Source organism: Periplaneta americana, chromosome 5, assembly GCF_040183065.1.
Source record: "Periplaneta americana isolate PAMFEO1 chromosome 5, P.americana_PAMFEO1_priV1, whole genome shotgun sequence".
Classification (NCBI taxonomy): domain Eukaryota; kingdom Metazoa; phylum Arthropoda; class Insecta; order Blattodea; family Blattidae; genus Periplaneta; species Periplaneta americana.
The window spans coordinates 40,871,924-40,892,786 of NC_091121.1; the positions used below are offsets into that span (position 1 = coordinate 40,871,924).

Sequence of the window (20,863 nt, forward strand, 5' to 3'; positions counted from 1 at the left end):
AGAATCTCAATTTCGAAAAGTTCTTGTTCATTTGTAACATAAATCGGTTAAAATTAGTGCAGTGGGATTTAATCGATTAATCTAATCGATTAATAGATCAATTTCTGTTGTAAGATTAATCGAGCAAAAATGTTTAATCAAATAATCGAGTCGATTAAAATTAATCGGTTGTAGTTGATATTAATTATTATTTTGTTAATATAAACTCGTACTAAAATTTCGTTAATTTCTCTCTCGGAAATTGCTTAAAAGCACAATAATACTGTTATTTTCTAACTGTAAACCAGGTATCGTAGGAAAAACCTTTGCACAAACAGTTCAGAAAGAGATGGAGATATGAAGACAGTGATCTATCTACCTCTATTAAAAGTTGAAACAATGCGAAACCCTTATTAAGTTTTATAGTTTTCCAAGAAAACTTCCAACTTGTTGTCACCTCAACTTCCTAGCATATGAAATACATACTTTTCTGGGATTCGTTCCCCTCATCCCTTATAAAATAGCTATGTCTACAATGTGTGCAAGTGAGAGCGTAACTATCTTCTTCTTTTTCTAAAATCTGGTAATTCGGATTACAATAGGGGCCAGTCTTCTGTTTCGACCGCTGTACTTTTGCAGGTGCTTGCAGTTTCTGTACTGAGATTCTATATGATGGTTGTGTGTTTAGTTTGATAAAGGAAAAAAAATCAGTTTTCTGTGATCTGTGAAAAGTGTAAACTTCATTATGTCATATGAGGATTTGAGAGGTAAACTCGGTGAAACGTTTGGATTTAAATTGAATGATCGTGGAGAAGCGCTTGACAGGAAACATTGTTACTAAACGTAGAGCGACACTTAATTCGGAGCATGTGAATGCACTCACATGTTTAAAGTCATGGATGAAGCAGTATTAACTATGTGAGTCTTCATACTTTTTCTTATTTGTTTGTCTCAAAAATTATCGGAGAAATTGACACAATAAATTATAAGTCTCATAATAAATATGTTAGTAAATAATTAAAATAGTTAATACGGTTCTTAAATGTAAAGCATTCAACGCTAAAGAGCTACATTTCGGCTGGAAGAAGGTAAGGTGAGGGGAAACCTATCTGTTGTAACCGTTACCAAGGGATACTCTTCAGTCCTGGACAGTTTTGATTGCAATTTTAATGTTGTGAAATGTTAACTTGCGTTTTATCTATTACTTGTTACTATAACACAGTGACTAATATTTGAACTTTTAGATGTCGAATTCTTATCACATTTTTTTACTTATGAATAATTAATTTTCACATCTGCAATCAACTATGTGTCTGGCATAGAAAACCTGTAAGTAGCATTCTACCGAGATCATTCAACAGAGTGTTACGTTGAAAACACTCTTGACAGCTATGGCAATGTAAATATTTGAAAAAAAAATGTACTTAAATGCTAACACAAACAAAAGGAAACCCGTTGAAACGTTCTAGCTAATAATTCTACAAGATTGTAAATAGATTGTAAGTGTTACGGATGGAAGAGTAATTTTCATTGAAAAATCCATAGTGACACTAGTGGCGGACAAGTCTCAGTTGGGGTTTTTCTCTGGGTACTCCCTTTTTCTCCTTATTAGGCATCTACATCATTCCGTCATCATTTCTCCATTTCGTCATCATTCCATAGCATTTACCGATCGCCGTTGTCCTCTTCCCCTCACTCTCTTTTCTTTTTATAAATGTAGTCCAATGTAAATAGATTTAAAAAGTCACAAAATTCTTGTTTCATTTTATATAGTTAATATTATAGTCTCTTACTAGTACGTAATGAAGCAATGTATAAATGGCGTATACGCCTATAAACGTATACAGTACATAATATTCATTACATTATCGACAGCCAGTGCCAGTGAACTATTATGTGAACTGACCAGAACTGTTTCTGTGTTTCGCTGCAGGAAATGAGAATAATAATAATACTACATTCTTGAAACAAACGTTTTACTATTAAGCTAAAAGGAGGAAGATTCAGGCAGATCAAGGAAAAGGTGGTCTGATGTGAAATGTAATAGAAATGTATTTATTAATTTGTGAGAGTGGCTATATGAACTGGAGACAAGATAGTCTATTGTATTTATTGCTACATTCTACAACACAAAATTAATTCATAGAATAAACGTAGCGCAACCTTGTGTTCGGGAGCAGTCCCTATAAATAATTTTCTAGTAAAATACAGTATAACAAAAATCGATAAAATTACAAAAATTAATACAATAGTTACAAAACAGAATTACACAGATAAAAAAGGGAATCAAGTCAAGAAATATACTGATATTAAGAAAAAAGAAAAAAAAAAAGACTTGAATATTAAACAACTTGCTTAATTTTATGCTTAAATTTATCAAAATTAAAATTATCTAGATCTGAATTTATTATCAATATGGAGTTGTATAACCTTGACCTGTAACTTTGGCTGTAATTTAGTCCAGTGGATGTGTAACATTTAGGTTCAGCTAAAGGACATGTCAGGTTCCCTGTGGTGGAAAAAACATGCGGTTCATGATTTTTGTGATGATATTTTTACATTTGTTGAATTTTGAAAACATTGAAATTTGAATAAATCAAATTTGTTGGATAATCAATTGAATTCTTTAAGCATATTTTAATTATCCGCTTTTGAAGCAATATCAGTGCAGAAAGTGCAAATTTTGTTGCTTTTTCCTATCCGATTATACAATGTTGAAAGACATTGAACCAAGTTTAAATAAAGTAATCGCAGAATATTTGTAGGGATGTAAGAGCAAAGAATAACAAACTTATAAGTCGTTTTAGAAAGTATGCTACGTAAAGAAGAAATATGTTTATTCCATCATAAATGCTGGTCAATAATAATTAATGAACAACCAGCATTATGAATTCTGTAGTGCTCGGGAAAAGTGGCACAAGTTAAAAATGTTAATTTTACAGGAGAAGAAAAAAAACTGTCTTCACACTGGTTTATGTCGATTTGATTTTCTTCTGTATGAATTATTCTAATGGGAGAAATACTTATGTCTCTTTTCCGAAGCGAGCAGATGTTCCGTAAGTTGTCAATAAATTAATAAAAAAAGTTTGTGGAAACTGACTTATTCCACTTTTCCCAGAATTATTACACTTAATTTGTGACAACATTTTAATTGTTGTTAACCAATCGCTTTTAAAGAAAATGGAGTCAAAGTAGTCTTGGAAACAGCGTTTTTAAAACTTGTTCCTTTCATCCCAATGACACACGAGTCTCACTCCTACATAGAGAAAGTATATGAGTCACAAGAGCACCCTGTATAAGGCGGCCTCGTCGTCTGGGATTCTCAATGAAATGCGACCGAGCCTCGAGCAGAGAACATAAAGTGGAGTGGTCGTATCTGTCATCAGGTTCGGTTCTTCTTGTTTTAATTAAAATCTCAACCTGGTAAAAATCTGGCAGAACGAGACTGGCCAGTTTTCGGCATAGAAAACTAGACCTGATGAGATCCATCTTGAAGCAAAAATGTCCGAGACCATCAATTTCCATATGACGAGAAAAACTTAAATTTTTTTCTGTCTTTCTCTTAAACGACGCCTCTCATTCATGCTACGATATCCGCTTTCACATGATTAAATTAAATATTTATGTTAGGACAGGATTCAGTCACTCCCATATCTGGACGGCTGCATCCATTTCGACGGAAGAGTTTGTAAAAGTTGAAACTTTTTTTAGAGGAAATGAAGCGTGGGTTTAGCGGTTGTTGCACTTGGCTTCCATCCTGACTGGACGAGGTTCTGAACCTATTATTGGCCGTCCGCCGTTGACCCCACTGTCTAATATAACCAAATTACTTTCGACATAAATTTGTATGGCAGCTACCAGAAAACAAGGTATACCAGTAACGGCGTTTTATTAATTGATACATTCAAAATGTAACTGGTGTAGGTAAAAAGAACACAGTCTGTGCTGGATCAGTCATACATTCTAGTCAGTTTATGAATTTGAAGCATCGCTAATTTATACGCGTACATCCATCACATACTTTTGCTCTAAGCAAGTTTTTTGTTTTGGTAGTCGTATTACTTCAAGCTCCATTAAACACATCGCAATGATTTATGCAAATCTGGATCGCTTCCAATAAACAAGGGATCTTATTTGTGGGAAAATAATACCCCACAGTTGGCTTTTTCATTGTACTCTTTTTTTACTCAGTTTTTTAACGACGCTATATAGCCTAAACTATGAGGTTATTTAGCGTCAATGGGATTTGTGATAGGGAGATATTTTGCGAGATGAGGCCAAGGATTCGCCATAGATTACCTGATATTTGCTTTACGATTGGGGAAACCCCCGGAAAAAACCCAACCTGGTGATCAGCCTAAACGGGAATCAAACGCAACTCCGGATCGGCAGGCAAGGGCCTTAGCCGACTGAGCTACGCCGGTGGCCTTTTGATTATATATTGACTTGACTTTGGTCACTACGGGAATTTTAGACATAAAAAGATACTTTTTCCTAGTTATTTTTCTCCGTTTATTTTCGTTGAATAAATCAGTCTTATTGTGATCATTTCCTTGTTTTTACGTTGCTTCCTACATATTTTTTTAGTGATTTAGGTATTTTTTCATGCAGTTGCAATAATTATTATTCTAACATAAAGATACTTTTTGCTCACAGTAATTTATTGCATACAGAAAAACTGTATTTTTATCGATGCTGAATATCCAATTTAGTTACGAAATAAGATATCCAGTTACTAGATTTGTATCTGTTTATTTATGTAAAGCAATAAAAAAATCTGTTTCGCAATCTTCTATACACAGGGTGTAAACGATATGAACTGCCAAAATTATTTCGGTGTACTGAACAAAATATCTATTGAAAGGTAGTCATTTTTATAATTTTATGTTAAATTGTAAAATACCATGTTTTTAAGACTGATAGTAGTCTATTTGTTTACATTTCGACTGAACGTGAATTCCATTGCCAATGATCTTACACCTACACATACCAATACACAACAGAGTAACAAACGACTGCTTCTTCGTACATACCGGGCAAAGTAAATAATTACTGTATATTCTTATTTTTGAAAAAGTTAAACTCACAAAACAGATATTTTCTAGGAAAACTCGACAGTTAGAGAAAAACATTATTTGACCTTCCTTCAGTTATTTATGCTCTACCACAAGTACATTTTTTACAGTTTATATATTTTACACCTTATATACTAAACATTTGCCATGTTGCTTACAGAATAACTTGACAGTTAGAGAAAAATACTATTTGACCTTTTTTCAGTTATTTATGCTCTACAACCAGTATTTTTTTTTACATTTTATATCTTTTACACCCTGTATACTAAACATTTGCCATGTTGCTTACAGAATATCCCATATAGATATAATATAAGAATAATGTTTAATTTTATTTCATTTCCAACCAAAAAGTATGTAAAATTAAAGTAAGCAATTGTAATTTGTTCAGTAATTTATACTGCAGACAATATAATTTAACTGATTTAGGTGGTTCAGGCTCGCACTAGACTCGCGCTTGGGAGTTTGCGTGTTCAAACCCCATGGTCGGCCGATCTGACTGAGGCTTTTCATGGTTTCCCTCAGTCATAAAGGCAAATGCCCGATTGCAAATTTAAATACCACGACTCATAACCGGCTTAATGATCTTTATCAGAGTCATAAAAATTGAAATCGATTAAATAGAAGCCATATATAACATGTGACAGTGGAAACAGAATTCATATATAAATAAATCTAACAAAGAATGTAATTGATAGTATGAGTTCAAATTAATTGTAGTTTATAATAATAAAACATTTGTTTGCTGTAGCTACTAACTAGTTCTGCAGCAGATCTTTGACGCTAGAGCGTGTGTTAGAATGAGAATTTCCAGAATATAGCAATATTTTATTGACTTCATCTTCGGGATATGAAAATAAAGGATATATTGTTATACGGATTTAATGCTAAAAATTGAATGACAGTCCTACCACCGTGTAAGGTTTAATTATATAGACTATATTTCACTCGACATTGCTATTTAGTTTCGTCATCATAATAATTATAAATTAGGCGTGAAGCCAAAAATATATTTGTCTGCTTACACATTTGTCTGTTTTTTAAAAGACCTTATTTGCTATTTCTTTTAGTAGTTGAAGTAGTAGATTTATACATACAAGTGCAAATTCGAAGTACATAAATGACAAGTATAGTCACAAACCTTATTTTAGAAATCTCAAAGTAGTCGTGTGTAGTAATAATAATAATAATAATAATAATAATAATAATAATAATAATAATAATAATAATGACAATAATAATGAAGCCAATTATTTTTTATATAATTTAATCCATCTGGTCTTAAGAACGAAACCGTTGCCATAGATTTTTACTTAGAATAGGCCACGTCTTTATTCTCCTCAGTTGTAACCAATTCCTAACCTTTCATCGGCCTACCTTCGAGCCAACGTTGCAATTAGACTAGAAGCGAAATGACGACCTGCACAAGCAAAAACTATGGGCCGAAATTATAGTGCATCCGTTTGTATCGTTGCAGATATTCGCAATATGGGTTCAAGTACCACCTGGAGACGCCCATCTCAACGAGCCAACGAAGAGAAGACGATAGGATCACGTACATCAACAAGGGGCAGTTCTATGGTATCACACTCGAATACATTCCCGACCCGGACAAACCTCTCAAGAGTCAAACAGTCAAGGTAAGTGTAACTGTTGTCTGGCTGTATTGATTTGCATATCTCTGACCCATTCACATCTTTTTCTCTCACGTATATAACATGAGAAGAACTAATTTACAAGTGGTTACCATGGCTACCAACACATCTGATGTATGTACGCAGTTTCAAGCCATTTCGAGGCCGGAGAATCGGGAAGAGATTTATAGATGTAATCATATATTAATTTTGTTTTCTTGTTTGGTTTTGACGTGAAACGTCTCTCTTTGAGGTGAAAAGATAAAAATTTTGACATGAAAGGTTTACTCTAATGTCACTCATGTTACCATGGAAACAGAAGTACTGAAGTGTAAGTGGTTTTCCTCGCGGTCCGTCGAACTTAAATCCTATTCAAAATGAAAAACCATGCAGTAGCCTACTACTTAAATGCGGACTGCTCTGCTCATGAAACTTTCAAGCCGTTTATAAATTGCAAAAGATTCGTCTATCCAAAGTTCATTAAACATAGGGGATCTAATAAAACTAAACGTTAATCAGGGCAAACGGCTTCTAAGCTGGGTACCGGAGAAAATGAGTGCATTGGTCTTTCAAAATTAACATGGAGGCATAGGTAAATAAATACTCTGCCTGCCATTAAAACTCACTCCTTATGATCCCACCTCTATTTGATTGATTGATTGATTTATTTATTTATTTATTTATTTATTTATTTATTTATTTATTTATTTATTTATTTATTTATTTATTTATTTATTTATTTATTTATTTATTTATTTATTTATTTATTTATTTATTTATTTATTTATTTATTTATTTATTTATTTATTTATTTATTTATTTATTTATTTATTTATATGTTTATCTATTTATCTATTTATTTATTTATTTATGTTTTTAAAACTCGAATTAAAGTAATAAAGTACAATATGTGCTTTCTTTAACATTGTAGTGCATTTTAATAGATATTCATAGGGATGGATGGATGGATGGTTAGATGGATGAATGAATGAAAAGGAGAAATGGAAGGAGAAACATTTAAAAGGTGTGTTCGTAATATTTTATTCATTTCACACTTGAATATTTCACGTTAAAATGTGTTATAATAGGCCTATTATAATATTCACGCTCACATAAGATTTCAGGCTCTCTTATAAACTATTAATAATAGAGGAGAAAAATTCGCTCTGGCGTCGGGAATAGAACCCGGATCCTTGGATGTATTCTATAGGACCAAAAAATAATTATCTTTACGTAGATTTCTTACAGACGATTTCTGAAATATAAACGTTGGCAAAATTCCCACCCGTTACGTCTTTAAAAGCCTTAATATACAGCCTTGGTTAACTAGGATTACAATACTAATTAAATTATATAATTTTGTGAAAGATTTAAAATGAGACAATTTGCATACACGTTAGGGATAACCTTTGGTATCCCTTTATTAACGAATGATTGTTCATCGTTAACAATTATTTCTGTTAAGTGCATTACATTCCACAATACTTTCGGCTATCGGAGAGCAGACAGCCATAAAAAGTTCATGGTGCAGATCATATTATATTGTCGTTTGTGGTATTTTATATTGGGAGGTGAGCACAAGAAACATCGTAATTGGTAGGGTAGTTTCCAAGGTGACGCCACGATTCTTGTAAACATGGTGGTTTGAGCTGGACGTAGGCTATGTTCATTACCTTGAAATAAAACGCTGAGTAAGACCTTCTAAACGTTTCATTATTTTGGACAATAAAATGTATTGCTCAATTTTATGTCAGTGTTTGTAGAATAATAGGTTTAAATTCCATTACACGGGCTTCTGAGTATCATGATTAAAATACTGAAATAATGAGATAAATGTTGGTTCGTTTCGCTGTCGATGTTGTGTAAAAGTCACTCCTCGTAATATACTTGTGAATGTTTTGTTCTGCAAATAACGATAATATCCAAGTATGTACTTATAGGCCTGTGACAGTCATTGTTTTTTCTCTCCTAAAGAGAGGACGGCAGTGTTAGTAGACACGGGAATTTGTGATGATTCTTATAGCTTTCGTTTGCAGTTTAATCACTTTGTTTGCATGTTGTTTCCTCAACAGTAATCTCACTAGAAGTTTTGATTTATCTAGAGAAAATCAAAACTCGAGTGGGATTTAATTGACTATTACACGATTAGAAGAAAGTATATAAAGATTAGAAGTAACAAAATACTCCAATACAATAAAATATTAATTGGCTTACGAAAATAGATCTGTCTATAAATGTATTATTGTACCATCTCAACATTACGCTAGATGGCAGTAGCTGTTTTCTTGTTATCAGTTGTGCCAACTATGGAATCTTCATTGAACTCTGTGGACGGTTACTAGTCAAGAGAGCTTTGTTGATTCAGTTTCATTTTTATTAAAACATTTTCATTCCACTTCATTCATCCGGATCCCAGTAATCAACATCACTTGACAGATGATTTTCAGTAAATCTTAGTATTAAACAATCTCCCTGATACGTGACTATCCATAATAATCATATAGCAGAAGCTATAACAAACATAACCTAAATAATATAAACAAGTGTTAGAAAAGTTTTAATTAGGGATGATGAAATAAACAAGAAACGTTTTAATTAACGATGGTGAAATAAAAAATAAGCATGAATAATTTTAAAAGAAACAATTATTGAAAGTACAATTTTCAGATTTGAATGTATTAGTGGTTGGTGGTTCAGTTGATGTTATATTGGACGTGTGCGTAAAAGAAGTGAACTCGTTGATGTACATGGTGTATCCCTCAACTTATTCAGGATTTCCGAATGGTGCTCTTCATATATGACCAGTGATCTTTATTAATTGTTGTTCTTGAATGCCAATGCGAGTCATATTTGAAAGTGCTGTGCATCGACTGGAGTGGTTTGTAATTTTCTGTTTTTTGACGTCCAGACCAGTGCAGTTTGAAATGTTGGCAAACAAAGAAACAGATGCTAGGGTAGTGATAAAAATAAACAAATGCTAGGGACGCGATAAAATTAAACAAATGCTAGAGACGCGATAAAATTGTGCGATAAGCAGTCATGATTGATTGAAAGACGTCCTTTCGTACCGTTTCATTGGTCAAAAGTAGTGTGACGTAGTAAAAGTGTAATAGTCAAAGTAAAACTTCATATGTTAAGTTATAATGCTATTAAAGTTTAATATGCAAAGTATGTTGTTTTCAGACAGTTTGAAGAGAGAAAATCTTCTCGTATAGTTTGGGCGAAACAAGTTTTCAAAAATAATGCTGGAATACGACATCTGAAAGAAGAGAAGAGTATAGCTTTCTGCTAAATGTTGGATAGAACACTTGTATTTAAGATACATTTAAAACCAGTCTAAAGTAATTGTATGCAATTAAATGTGGTTAATTTGTGTATTAATTTAAATGAGTAAATGAGCATTAATTCGAATAGGATGATGACAATAATCATATATTTGAGTTTATCTCGTGACCATTAACACCCAACTTCATCTTCATGGTGAAACACTGGAAAATTTATCATTTCTTTTGGCCTTCTGTAGTGGTGAGCAATCGAAAGAGCTCGAAGTAAAGACAGCAAGCACTGCTTTGTAGTCTGGCGATGTCGTAGTGACGTCATGGCATGATTTTTCTGTGTACTGTGGTTTCTGTCTAATGATTCAATTACAAAATAATTCTTAGGTAAGCTAGAGGAATGCGTCTGTCTGTGAGAATAGAAATTAATATCCTGGAATGATCTTGGCCTTCGCCAGGTAATCACACGGCGCATTGCATGAAATCGTTGTTAGTGGTGAAGGTAAGGTTAGACTCTTGGGATGCTGTTGTAGAAGGTCTCGGAATAAAAGTATTTTAAAGGAAGAAATATTCTAATTGATTTCTTAGGCCTCTAATTAAGAATAATAAAATGGTTTTAGATTAATATTATCGTGTATAAAAATGGTCATTAAATATTTAATGTTTCATATAGATGAAAATTATTGGTGTCGCTATTAATGGAATGGAATTCGTTGCTGATGATAGTGAGGTTTAAGAGGTTCACACGCTCGCTGTACCTCATCCCTTGAATACAAAATGAGGAATTAGCCTCAAAACTTTGCACCTAAGTGGAGTAGGACACCGGCAACCCACCCGAGAAGATGCTCGCGCGATTGTAACAAATATGTGCGTTGGTTCCAATGCATCTACTTTGTATCATCTGCAGGAAGCGACTATACAGATCTTTAAATATATTACTTACCGGTAATTCTGAAGTATTTAGATATATAGTAGGTATGTTTATATCTATAAATTGATTGTGTAATCGACCTGGTTGGCGAGTTGGTATAGCGCTGGCCTTCTATGCCCAAGGTTGCGGGTTCGATCTCGGGCCAGGTCGATGGCATTTAAGTGTGCTTAAATGCGACAGGGTCATGTCAGTAGATTTACTGGCATGTAAAAGAACTCCTGCGTGACAAAATTCCGGCACATCCGGCGACACTGATATAACCTGTGCAATTGAGAGCGTCGTTAAATAAAACATAACATTTAACATTTTGATTGTGTACTTTGACTCAACAGATAGAATTCGACTGCATAATAAAATTATACCGGGGGACACAAATACGGGTCTGAAGGTCTTACGTAGCCAGTGTGATATTGTACAGTTCAGGTGATACTATATTTATCTTACCTCTAGCATAACACGTGCATCTGTACGTATTAAAATTAAACTATTGCTTAAGAGGAAATGATTAATTCTTTAAAAGTTGGTATTTCTTGTCACTTCTGTTATAAATGATAAGTAAATAGGTAACGCTGTTTTAAGAATTTGAAAATATTTGTCTTAAGTTAGCCTCTGTTTGTATGTCGAAATAAAATAATAAAATATATTTTAATAAAATCACATTTGAACGTTTATTCTCTATTCATTTTATTATGCACATATTAAATAATCTGAATATTAATATTTTATAATCCAAACAATTAAAAAATATGTGTATTATTAATTATACAAGGTTGAAGGAAATGCTATTAAAATCTTAAAAATTTTCATCATTATCGTGGGAATGTTTACAGCAATTATTATGCATTAAGATTGCACTCCAGTTTCTATGATATGTGTTTTCTGAAAAGAATCATGGCCGGCTGCGATGTGTGACGTCAGACCTGATTATTATTGGCGGCCGTGAACAAGCACGGATTATTATTTTCCGATCAACCGGCCGTAATTTCCATGTTGGGGCGCACAGTCCTGTCATCTGACGGACAAGAAACATAATGAAGCTTTTTCTCATACCTCTAGTTAAAACATTGCCGGAGGCCCAATCGATAGGCGACGGCAGCCAGTTTCTCAGGAGGCTCTTCAGTTCAAGAGCGCTCCAAGTCACAGTTTAAGTAAAGCAAATATAGTCCATATTACAATAAACACAAACCAGGAACGAATTACCATTCCGGAAATGCAACTTCAGCGAAGAAACCTATTATAATAGTCCTTCAAGTGTTTAAAATTTTTATGTAAAATATAAAAATTATATGTTTTGTAATTGTGTCGTTCTGTGCAACGGGTTTTCCGCAGGGTATCGTGTAACTTCTCACGCAGGAGGCCTGAAGATCGAACCCCAAGGCTGGATATTCTGAGTAGGATATTTTAATGAATATTTTCAGCCAGACAAATCATAGTACAGATCCTAACAGCAAATTTTTTTAATAGATTGTCGGATTTTTACAGACAGTTTTGATATCCATGATTTCTGTAGTTATTTTAAGTTACAGCCAATATTATTTCAGCACTGTTTTATTGACATCGACACATTAAAAGACTCATGTCGAATATCATACAGTATATGAGTCGTTAATAAATGGTTAATTAATAAAATTAATGTAATGTAAAAACTAATAAAATAGGCATAGGCCTAAGTTACATTGTCCTTCACTTTTCTATGTTCAAACCCACAAAGTTCTGTCGAACTTAAGAGCTTCCACTGTACATCTTCTTGTGCCCAATTTTTATAGAATTGAAATTTTCTCTCTCCATTCATTTCTAATTTCCCAGACACAATCTTGTAATACCTTCTCTTACATCATGCAAAAATAATATCCCCAGCCATGTTTTCTCAGGTCTTCCTCTTGTTTTCTTCCCAATTCAAGCCCATTCTGAACACTCTTTGGTAACCTACTTGCATCCACCATTTTCACGTGTTCAAATCATTGTAATTGTTATTTTTAACAAATTATATACAGACCAATTATCTTTTTTCTTTTTATATATTTTCTAACCCTATGAACTCCTTAAAAGTTCATATCTGTTGACTGCAATTTTGATTTTGATTTTGCATTCACATTCCATACTTCTGCACCATAACTAGACTCCATACAGCGTTAAATTTGCTTCTATAGCTTGACTACGTCAGGGTCGACTGATAAATTTTATACATAATCATAACTATTAAACAATGTTCCGTCTTCTCGAAAGTGCCCCGAGAAATCTCCTCCTGTGGTCCGTTTACATCTTGCGGGAGAATTAAACTTCCACACTTCCCACTCAAAGCGTCTCGTGGCCGAAATTGCTAGGAGGTTAGCAAAAAAAGGAAAAACGCAATCTGTTCGCCATTTCTCGTGAACTTTCTACAGCCTTGTAGATGATGTACGACGTATTAATTATATCTTATTCGCACTGATGCTCCAGCTGAATAATTATGAGCGAATTTCACTTCGCAGTAGCTTAACGCTCAATCAAACGAGGAAGGAGCATGCTGAATATTACGCCTCGTAAATACGCTGATATACATACTTTCTAATCACTTTGACAGAAAGAGGACATACTTGGTCGTGGTCAGCAGGGATAACAGTTAAAACACAGTTTGATGCTGCATTCTTAAATCCCTGCTGACCCCACATCAAGGGATTTGTACTATATAAGCGTCTGGCGTGTGATTCTTCTATATACCGGGTGCTTAAAAAATAAACCAACAAATTTGCTATACTCGTAGCTTGATACTAGAGAAATATCTCTATTAGCATTTTTAATCGGATAAGTTACAAGATATTCAAGAATTTTTGTGAATTGTTCAGTCTATAAGTCGTGTGTTGTTTTTATGAACACTTATTTTCATGAGAATGTTGATGAATTAAGAAGTGTAATTACAATAAATAAAATTAAAACAGTCTATACCTAAGTTAATTAATTTACATTATTTTGTCTTTGAGTTACTGTGGCTTTGGGTGAATATCATTATATCTTACATAGTCATATTATAAGGCATCTCTATTATTTTCATACATCTAAGTTATAAATGAGGTAAGTAATTCTAAAATATGAGTTCAGACTCTCAGAATATTATGAATTGCTATACAGTTTTGATATGAGAGGTTGTAGTGGAGTTTACTCTGTCGTAATATTACGCGATATTCCAGTTCTATTCGTATATGGTTATCATAAATACATCAAACAAGATAATGTATATTGAATGCAATTTAAATATAAACAGTCTTTAGCTAAATTAATTAATTTACATTACATTCTTTTTATATATGCCAGTAAAAATCCCCCAGTTATATCTTATGTTTATCATGTTTTAGATAATTTAAACCTTAATTTCAATAATGATGGATAGAGAGTCACGGAAGAATCATGGGGTAGTCATGTGATATGTGTTATTTGTAGGAATAAAATCCTATCATTTGATTTTTTGCCGGTACAATAGTTTCCACGTTATCATTTTTGTTAAGTTATGAAGAGTTATGCTCATTCACTGTGACAGGACAGTATATGGCATGCTGTTTCTAGGAAGGAAACAAATGAACTTCTATCAACAGAAAATCCATGACTCTAGCATTCACTCAACGTTGAAGCTATGCGTCAATCTTCTCATACATTAGAGTTAGCGATTTATTATATACGTAAATATTTAATTGAAGTGTAATCAATTGAAATAATCGACCTAATCGAGAGAATGAAAATTATTAGAAACTTTATAAAAGTGGCTTTCATTAAACTGTTACACCAAAATTTTGATGTCCTGAAGAAATATAATTTAACCACAATCGTGAAGGTATGTTCACCTGGATCGCAACCCTGATCTCCGGAGTGCAAACAGAGGACGCTAATCACTGCACCATGAAGTTTTCATGATTCCACTGCATACAAATCCTCGCTTTTAACGGCCTAGTCCTGGCATTGTTATAATCTTCATGGTCAACAATTTCGGAAATGGTGAGTGATGTAAAAACTAGATTGAGAATAAACTAACACAAAATTATTTATTTGTTTTGGGTAAACAAAAAGATAAAAGAATACAACTTGAACTCACAAAATTACTCGCAAGAGATAAGATAATAGGCATTAAATGTAAGAACATAACAAGAGGAATAAAAAACCAGAAAATAAGCGTAAATAAGAATCTAGAATTATATTACATTTAAAAGGCGTCAGGTTTTTTTTTTTATATCGTTTGTGCATAGCATGTCTTAAACTGGCCAAAGGAAAAATACAGAGTAAATGATGTTTCCTTTCGTAAATAATGGGATATTGTCAGGAGGTAGCGGGAGAGATTGTAAGGAAGAAAGAAAATACGTCGGGACGGCCATACGAGACAAGATGACATTAGTAATCGCATTGTATCCGTACGGACAGATTGAGAAGGGAAGCAAAACTTAACAACATAATTAATATTCCAGCTAGCTCCAGGGAAGAAAATAATTGTGTTGCTAAGAGAAGACAGAGCGATCTGCGGGTTGGACATTTGTCGTGTGCCACCGCGTCCAACTGTTGAACTGTTGGAGGAACGACCTTCGTCCAGCATTGAAAGAATTGCGCTCAGTTCGTCACAATTTTCATTCTGTCTTCGCTCGACCTTTGGCTTAAATCTGTGTGATATATTCGGTCTGGCACTTAACAAAACATATATATGTCCGAGAGAAATAGAATGTTGTTTTGTATCCCTACATAAGAAAGTGTCTGCTATAGATAAAGTGCTAATATCCAGCTATAAGTTCAGCGAAGCGGGGTTCGATTGCCGACAAGGAAATGCGAATTTATCCCCCGTAGGATTTGAATGTGTGTGTGTTTATCTTCAACGTTGTGGTCTTAGACCTAGCATGTTCGTCATATGACTAGGTTAATGCTACTATTAATCGTGTTGGGATTCTGAATAAGTATGCTTATCAGTAAAAAGGGAACTTAATCTATACTAATAATAAATCTGTAGCCCAAATTTTTCTGGTAATTTTCGATTTTCCAAAAATAATTGGTCCTAACATATACAATAAACCACCCTGAAACCGAAAATCGCTTTTTTGAAATTTTTGTTTATATGTCTGTCTGTCTGTCTGTCTGTATGTTTGTTACCTTTTCACGCGATAATGACTGAACGGATTTCGATGAAAATTGGAATATAAATTAAGTTCGTTGTAACTTAGACTTTAGGCTATATGGCATTCAAAATACATTATTTAAAAGGGGGGTTATAAGGGGGCCTGGATTAAATAAATCGAAATATCTCGCTTATTATTGATTTTTGTGAAAAATATTAGATAACACAAGTTTCTTTAAAAATAATTTCCGATAAGTTTTATTCCTTGAAAAATTTTGATAGGACTGATATTTAATGAGATAAATGAGTTTTAAAATTAAAATAACTGCCATCTAAGGCGGTGTAATGAATTAAAAAACAAATGACTTCGTCTATAAGGGGCCTTGGACAGCAACAATCGAAAGCTATGAAAGAAGCCTACAGATAATGTTTCTGTGTTTGTATGAAGTAATATCAGAAGCTAAATTAACCGATTTGTATAATTAATTATTAATTCACCGTTGGAAAGTGTAGTTTCTCTAGATGGATATAATGCTATAATGTTATTAAAATAACGTCTGAGTGAATCGAGGACAGGTAAGATTAAAATAGCTTCTTATGCACAGAAAACTTGATAGGCTATTCTGTACATTATTTTCCTGTATTTCCTAAAATAATTTTTATGACCAAATGAGTAGTCTCTGGATCAAAATGATCGCATTTTAATTATGCAAATACAATTTAAATTAAGTAACATAATAAACGATTTATCCTTATATCAAACACGAATGTTCCCTGGATCAAATGTCCTATTTTAATTATGTAATTACTTTATATTTATTTCTAACGGGTGCAGCGGAGCGCACGGGTACGGCTAGTATTTGAATATAAATATGGCCATAATCATATATTTGTCAAGACAAGAAGGCAAAAAATGTAGTTAACCCTTAACTTGGCAAAGCTTCATTTCTCACACTAGTTTATTAAACCTTGCCGGACTGTAAAGAAAACAACTATCGCAATGTCCATATTTTTATGTGTTGTACAATATTATAGTATTGTGAAATTGTAATTTTCTTACCAATTTTTTCTTTTGTTCTATTAAAATTATAGCATAATTATAGCCTATTAACCTGTCTTATCCTATAGGATACATTGTCAATTTAAGGGCTAAAAAACGAAACCGAAACAGGGAAGTGACAAAAGAGAACGGAAAATCCTGATTCAGTTGTCGCCACATCAAATGGAAGAGATTAGTACATTTGTTGTTGTTTAGTCAACTGTCCGAAGACAGGTCTGAACCTCGTGATACCAAAGAAACACCACTTATGAGGCAATTAGGCCAGGAGATAATAGGGTAGGGTGACCAGTTCCATTGCATACATCGCCGACTAGAAGTGAGAAGTACTGACTGATAACAGATGTAGGTCTACATATCAGCCAGAATCTCAATCAGAAGTACAGTACATTTGATACGAGAGAATTTCAACAGATGGACACACATATTGACGACTTGGATTCAGGCATAGGCCATAAGAGACTAGAAAGAAAATGTTATGTCTTATTTAACGACGCTCTCAACTGCACAGGTTATATCAGCGTCGCCGGATGTGCCGGAATTTTGTCCCGCAGGAGTTCTTTTACATGCCAGTAAATCTACTGGCATGAGCCTGTCGCATTTAAGCACACTTAAATGCTATCGACCTGGCCCGGGATCGAACCCGCAACCTTGGGCATAGAAGGCCAGCGCTATACCAACTCGCCAACCAGGTCGACGAATAGAAAGATAAATAACTAGATAAGCAGACGGATTTAAACAGATTTTGAGCAGTCGATGGTCAACGATGATGAAGAATATGACCTATGTTGAAGTAGAAGAGATTGGTGCAGAAAACAGAAAAATTACAGTCTGAATTTTTTTTATATGTCTGACTATAGGTATTGTCTGATACATGATTCTTTTATAACTTGCATTTTCCTTAATTTTCATTTTGTAGTTGTTACGAACCGTTTAATTTGATTGTTTTTCATATACGTATATATCGACAGTGCTTTTTTTCAGTACATCAAGAACATTACTAAATATAACACGATTGTAACTTATATTGAACTTGATGTTTGGAATATAATACAATCAACTGGGTATTAACTGTTTTTACAAGGGCGAAACTAAAAAAAAGGTGGAAGATGGCGGTGATAAAAAAGTGCAAAGTAGATGCTTAAGGTCCATTGCATTAAAGTGTTGTATGCTTGCATTAATAGTGCTCTGTTCTGTACGTTATTTAACGTCTTATAATTACACACTGATATTTCGGCTCAATAATAATCTAATGGACGGAACACGGAAGAGGTGGTAGTGCTAATCTCCGAAGGTAAGAAGAAAATCAGGCCTAGTGTTAATGCAACAACGGTATTTGCGATGTATTTGTTACAGTACAGACGATAGTTACAGCGTAAGTCCAGATGTATATACAGTCTGACTTGTCTAATTCGATCGTTTTAATTCGAAATCGTGAATTATTCAAACTTTTCGCGCTGTTCCTTGACATTCCTATACAATGCAATGTTAAAAATCGTAGTAATTCGATTTTTTTATATATAATCCCAAGTAAGATATAACGAAAATCAGTTACAAAATTACGAAAATCAGCTCGCAATATAGCGAGAGCAAACTGTTGCCCTTTCTTCAGATGAAGAAGGGCCAGAATATCCCTAGAAACCATTGCCTACAATCGTCCAGGCCATGGACCACCCCCAGAAATTTAAGGTGCTATTTGAAGGACAACAAAATGTGAGTGATACAATTTTCCAATTTCTCAATAAACTCGAAGAAATTTGCATGAATTAAAGGTTAAATCCTAAATAAAGAAACAAAAATATCAAGCTTTTTTTAAAAATAACTTTGGATATCCTATTTTGACAGTGGTGTACAAAATCTTGAATAATTACAATAGTTTTGTTCTAACTGCAACGCACTGATTTCTTCTGGATACGATTTCCATTAATTTAGTTAATTGGTTTGGATCGTCTCTCGCGGAAAAAAAAAAACCTTTTTTATATTTTAATAAAAATGCCTTTGATGTAGAAACCAGAAAACAATAATCGAAACCTGTCTAATTCGAAAATGAAATACTCGATAATTCGAATTTTCCAAATGGTCCCTTCAACTGATCTAATTCAACTAAAATTTCCGAGCTTTGTGCTTGAATCCTGCGCAGACTAGGTAATGTCGATAGTGTTTAGGTAAAAGGACTTATCCCACAAATGAAAGACTTTTCAACAACAACAAATTAAATTTTGACACATTATTATCATCATTCACCCGTTTGAAGCATCTTGTCGATCTTGGTCCTTCACGGGCTGTTGTTAGTAATATGTAATTCGTTTGCCGTGGTGCAGAGTTTCTGAGCAGGCGACCAAGGTTCGAATCCCAGCGTGGTTGCTGTAGACATTTATAATATCATAGGACTGATTGTTTTCTTGTGATTGTCATGTGTTGTCTAGGCGGTGGTCCTGCGTTCTGCTGACGTCAAATTCAAGGAGGCTCTCATACAAATGCTCTAGAGCAGCGTTTCTCAAATTTTTTTTGAAGTGGGGACCACTTTTTCAAGTCAGAACAGTTCCGCGGACCACCTTACTCTTGTTCCCTTCGAAAGCAAATTTATCATTTTCGTAGCATATTTTAATACCAGTATACTTATATTTTAAAATTGAATTAAAGGTCGATACTTTGGTCCCCTGTTATGAATTCGGGTGGTCCCTGGCTGAGTTACAGGCGCGGCGCCAGATGTGCAGGGAAAAGATGGCGAGAAACACCACGTATATAGTGTTTTAAATCCCTCTTTTGTTGCTGAGATTAGAGTGGAAAGTCGATAGACGGGTAGGGTAATAAATTTCATAAAATATCAATACTGGGAGAAAAAGTGAAATTCGATTACCATGTGTCATTTCCAAACTCTGAGATTTTAAGCTATAGTGTGATACGCAATTCGTTTGAATTTTATTTTTTCTTCTGTCTTTTTTGAAGGACCACAAGGGCAGACCTCGAGGACCACAGGTGGTCCGCGGACCATAGTTTGAGAAACGCTGCTCTAGAGCGTTTCAGAAACATTTAATTCTTTAATTAGAATTGTTGAACATTTTCTGACATAGTTGATGGAGAAAATGCTAATGTGAGGATGTTGAGGAAGGAATTTTATTACATATTTTGGATATAATATATGTATATATACTATGTATGTAAATAACTTAAAATTGTATTTTTAAGTTATTTATCGAGAGCTTTCATAAGTCTCTGCCCTGGTTAAGACATGAACCTACAGTCAGTAATATTAATTGAGAAGTGTCTTTACTTTTACTTATAGGATTATCGTGAAAATTAAATGTAATAATGAGAGGAAATTGCATAATATTTCGTTTACAACCAGTCGCGCAAACTTCCATTTAACATCAAGGTAGACCTTTAAATGCACTATAAAGAAGTTAGAGTATTGCGTAGAAGTGAGTCCAGTCATGATTTACAACCGCGCATTCATAAATTATATATAGTTAAGTATAATGAGTAAAAAAGTGTAAAAAAAAGAGGGAGATAGACTAAGTGCTCGTAATACACAGTTCAACTTATCGATTCTTTTTACTTAAGTATCATAATGAGCCAACATAAAAGTATTTCATTAACTTTAAACTAACCACACTAGTGATTTGAAGCGAAGATTCATTCAGTGGAGAATAGACCAGCTTCACCCCAATTTACACGTAATTCTTTGTGCTCATACAAGCCGTTCAGAATTCCGTAATGGAAAAAGTCAAACCTGCTGCTAAATCAAGTATTAAAGCTCCCAAACCCCGCAAATCGTTCCTCAGTTTCTGGATGTACAAAAAGTAAAAATCATTAAGTGCTTAAGCACAATTTTCGTTTTAAAACA

General features: G+C 33.8%; 1 protein-coding gene across 6 annotated transcripts in view; it reads left to right on the top strand.

Moving 5' to 3' along the window:
* The window catches only part of grh (grainy head), a 564,970-nt gene that overhangs the window by 300,041 nt on the left and 244,066 nt on the right, over positions 1 to 20,863 (top strand). For all 6 annotated transcript variants that reach the window (XM_069825497.1, XM_069825500.1, XM_069825496.1 and 3 more), the window contains one exon: positions 6,532 to 6,694. In XM_069825497.1, the coding sequence (XP_069681598.1) occupies positions 6,532 to 6,694 (163 nt within the window). The remainder of the gene's footprint in view (positions 1 to 6,531; positions 6,695 to 20,863) is intronic.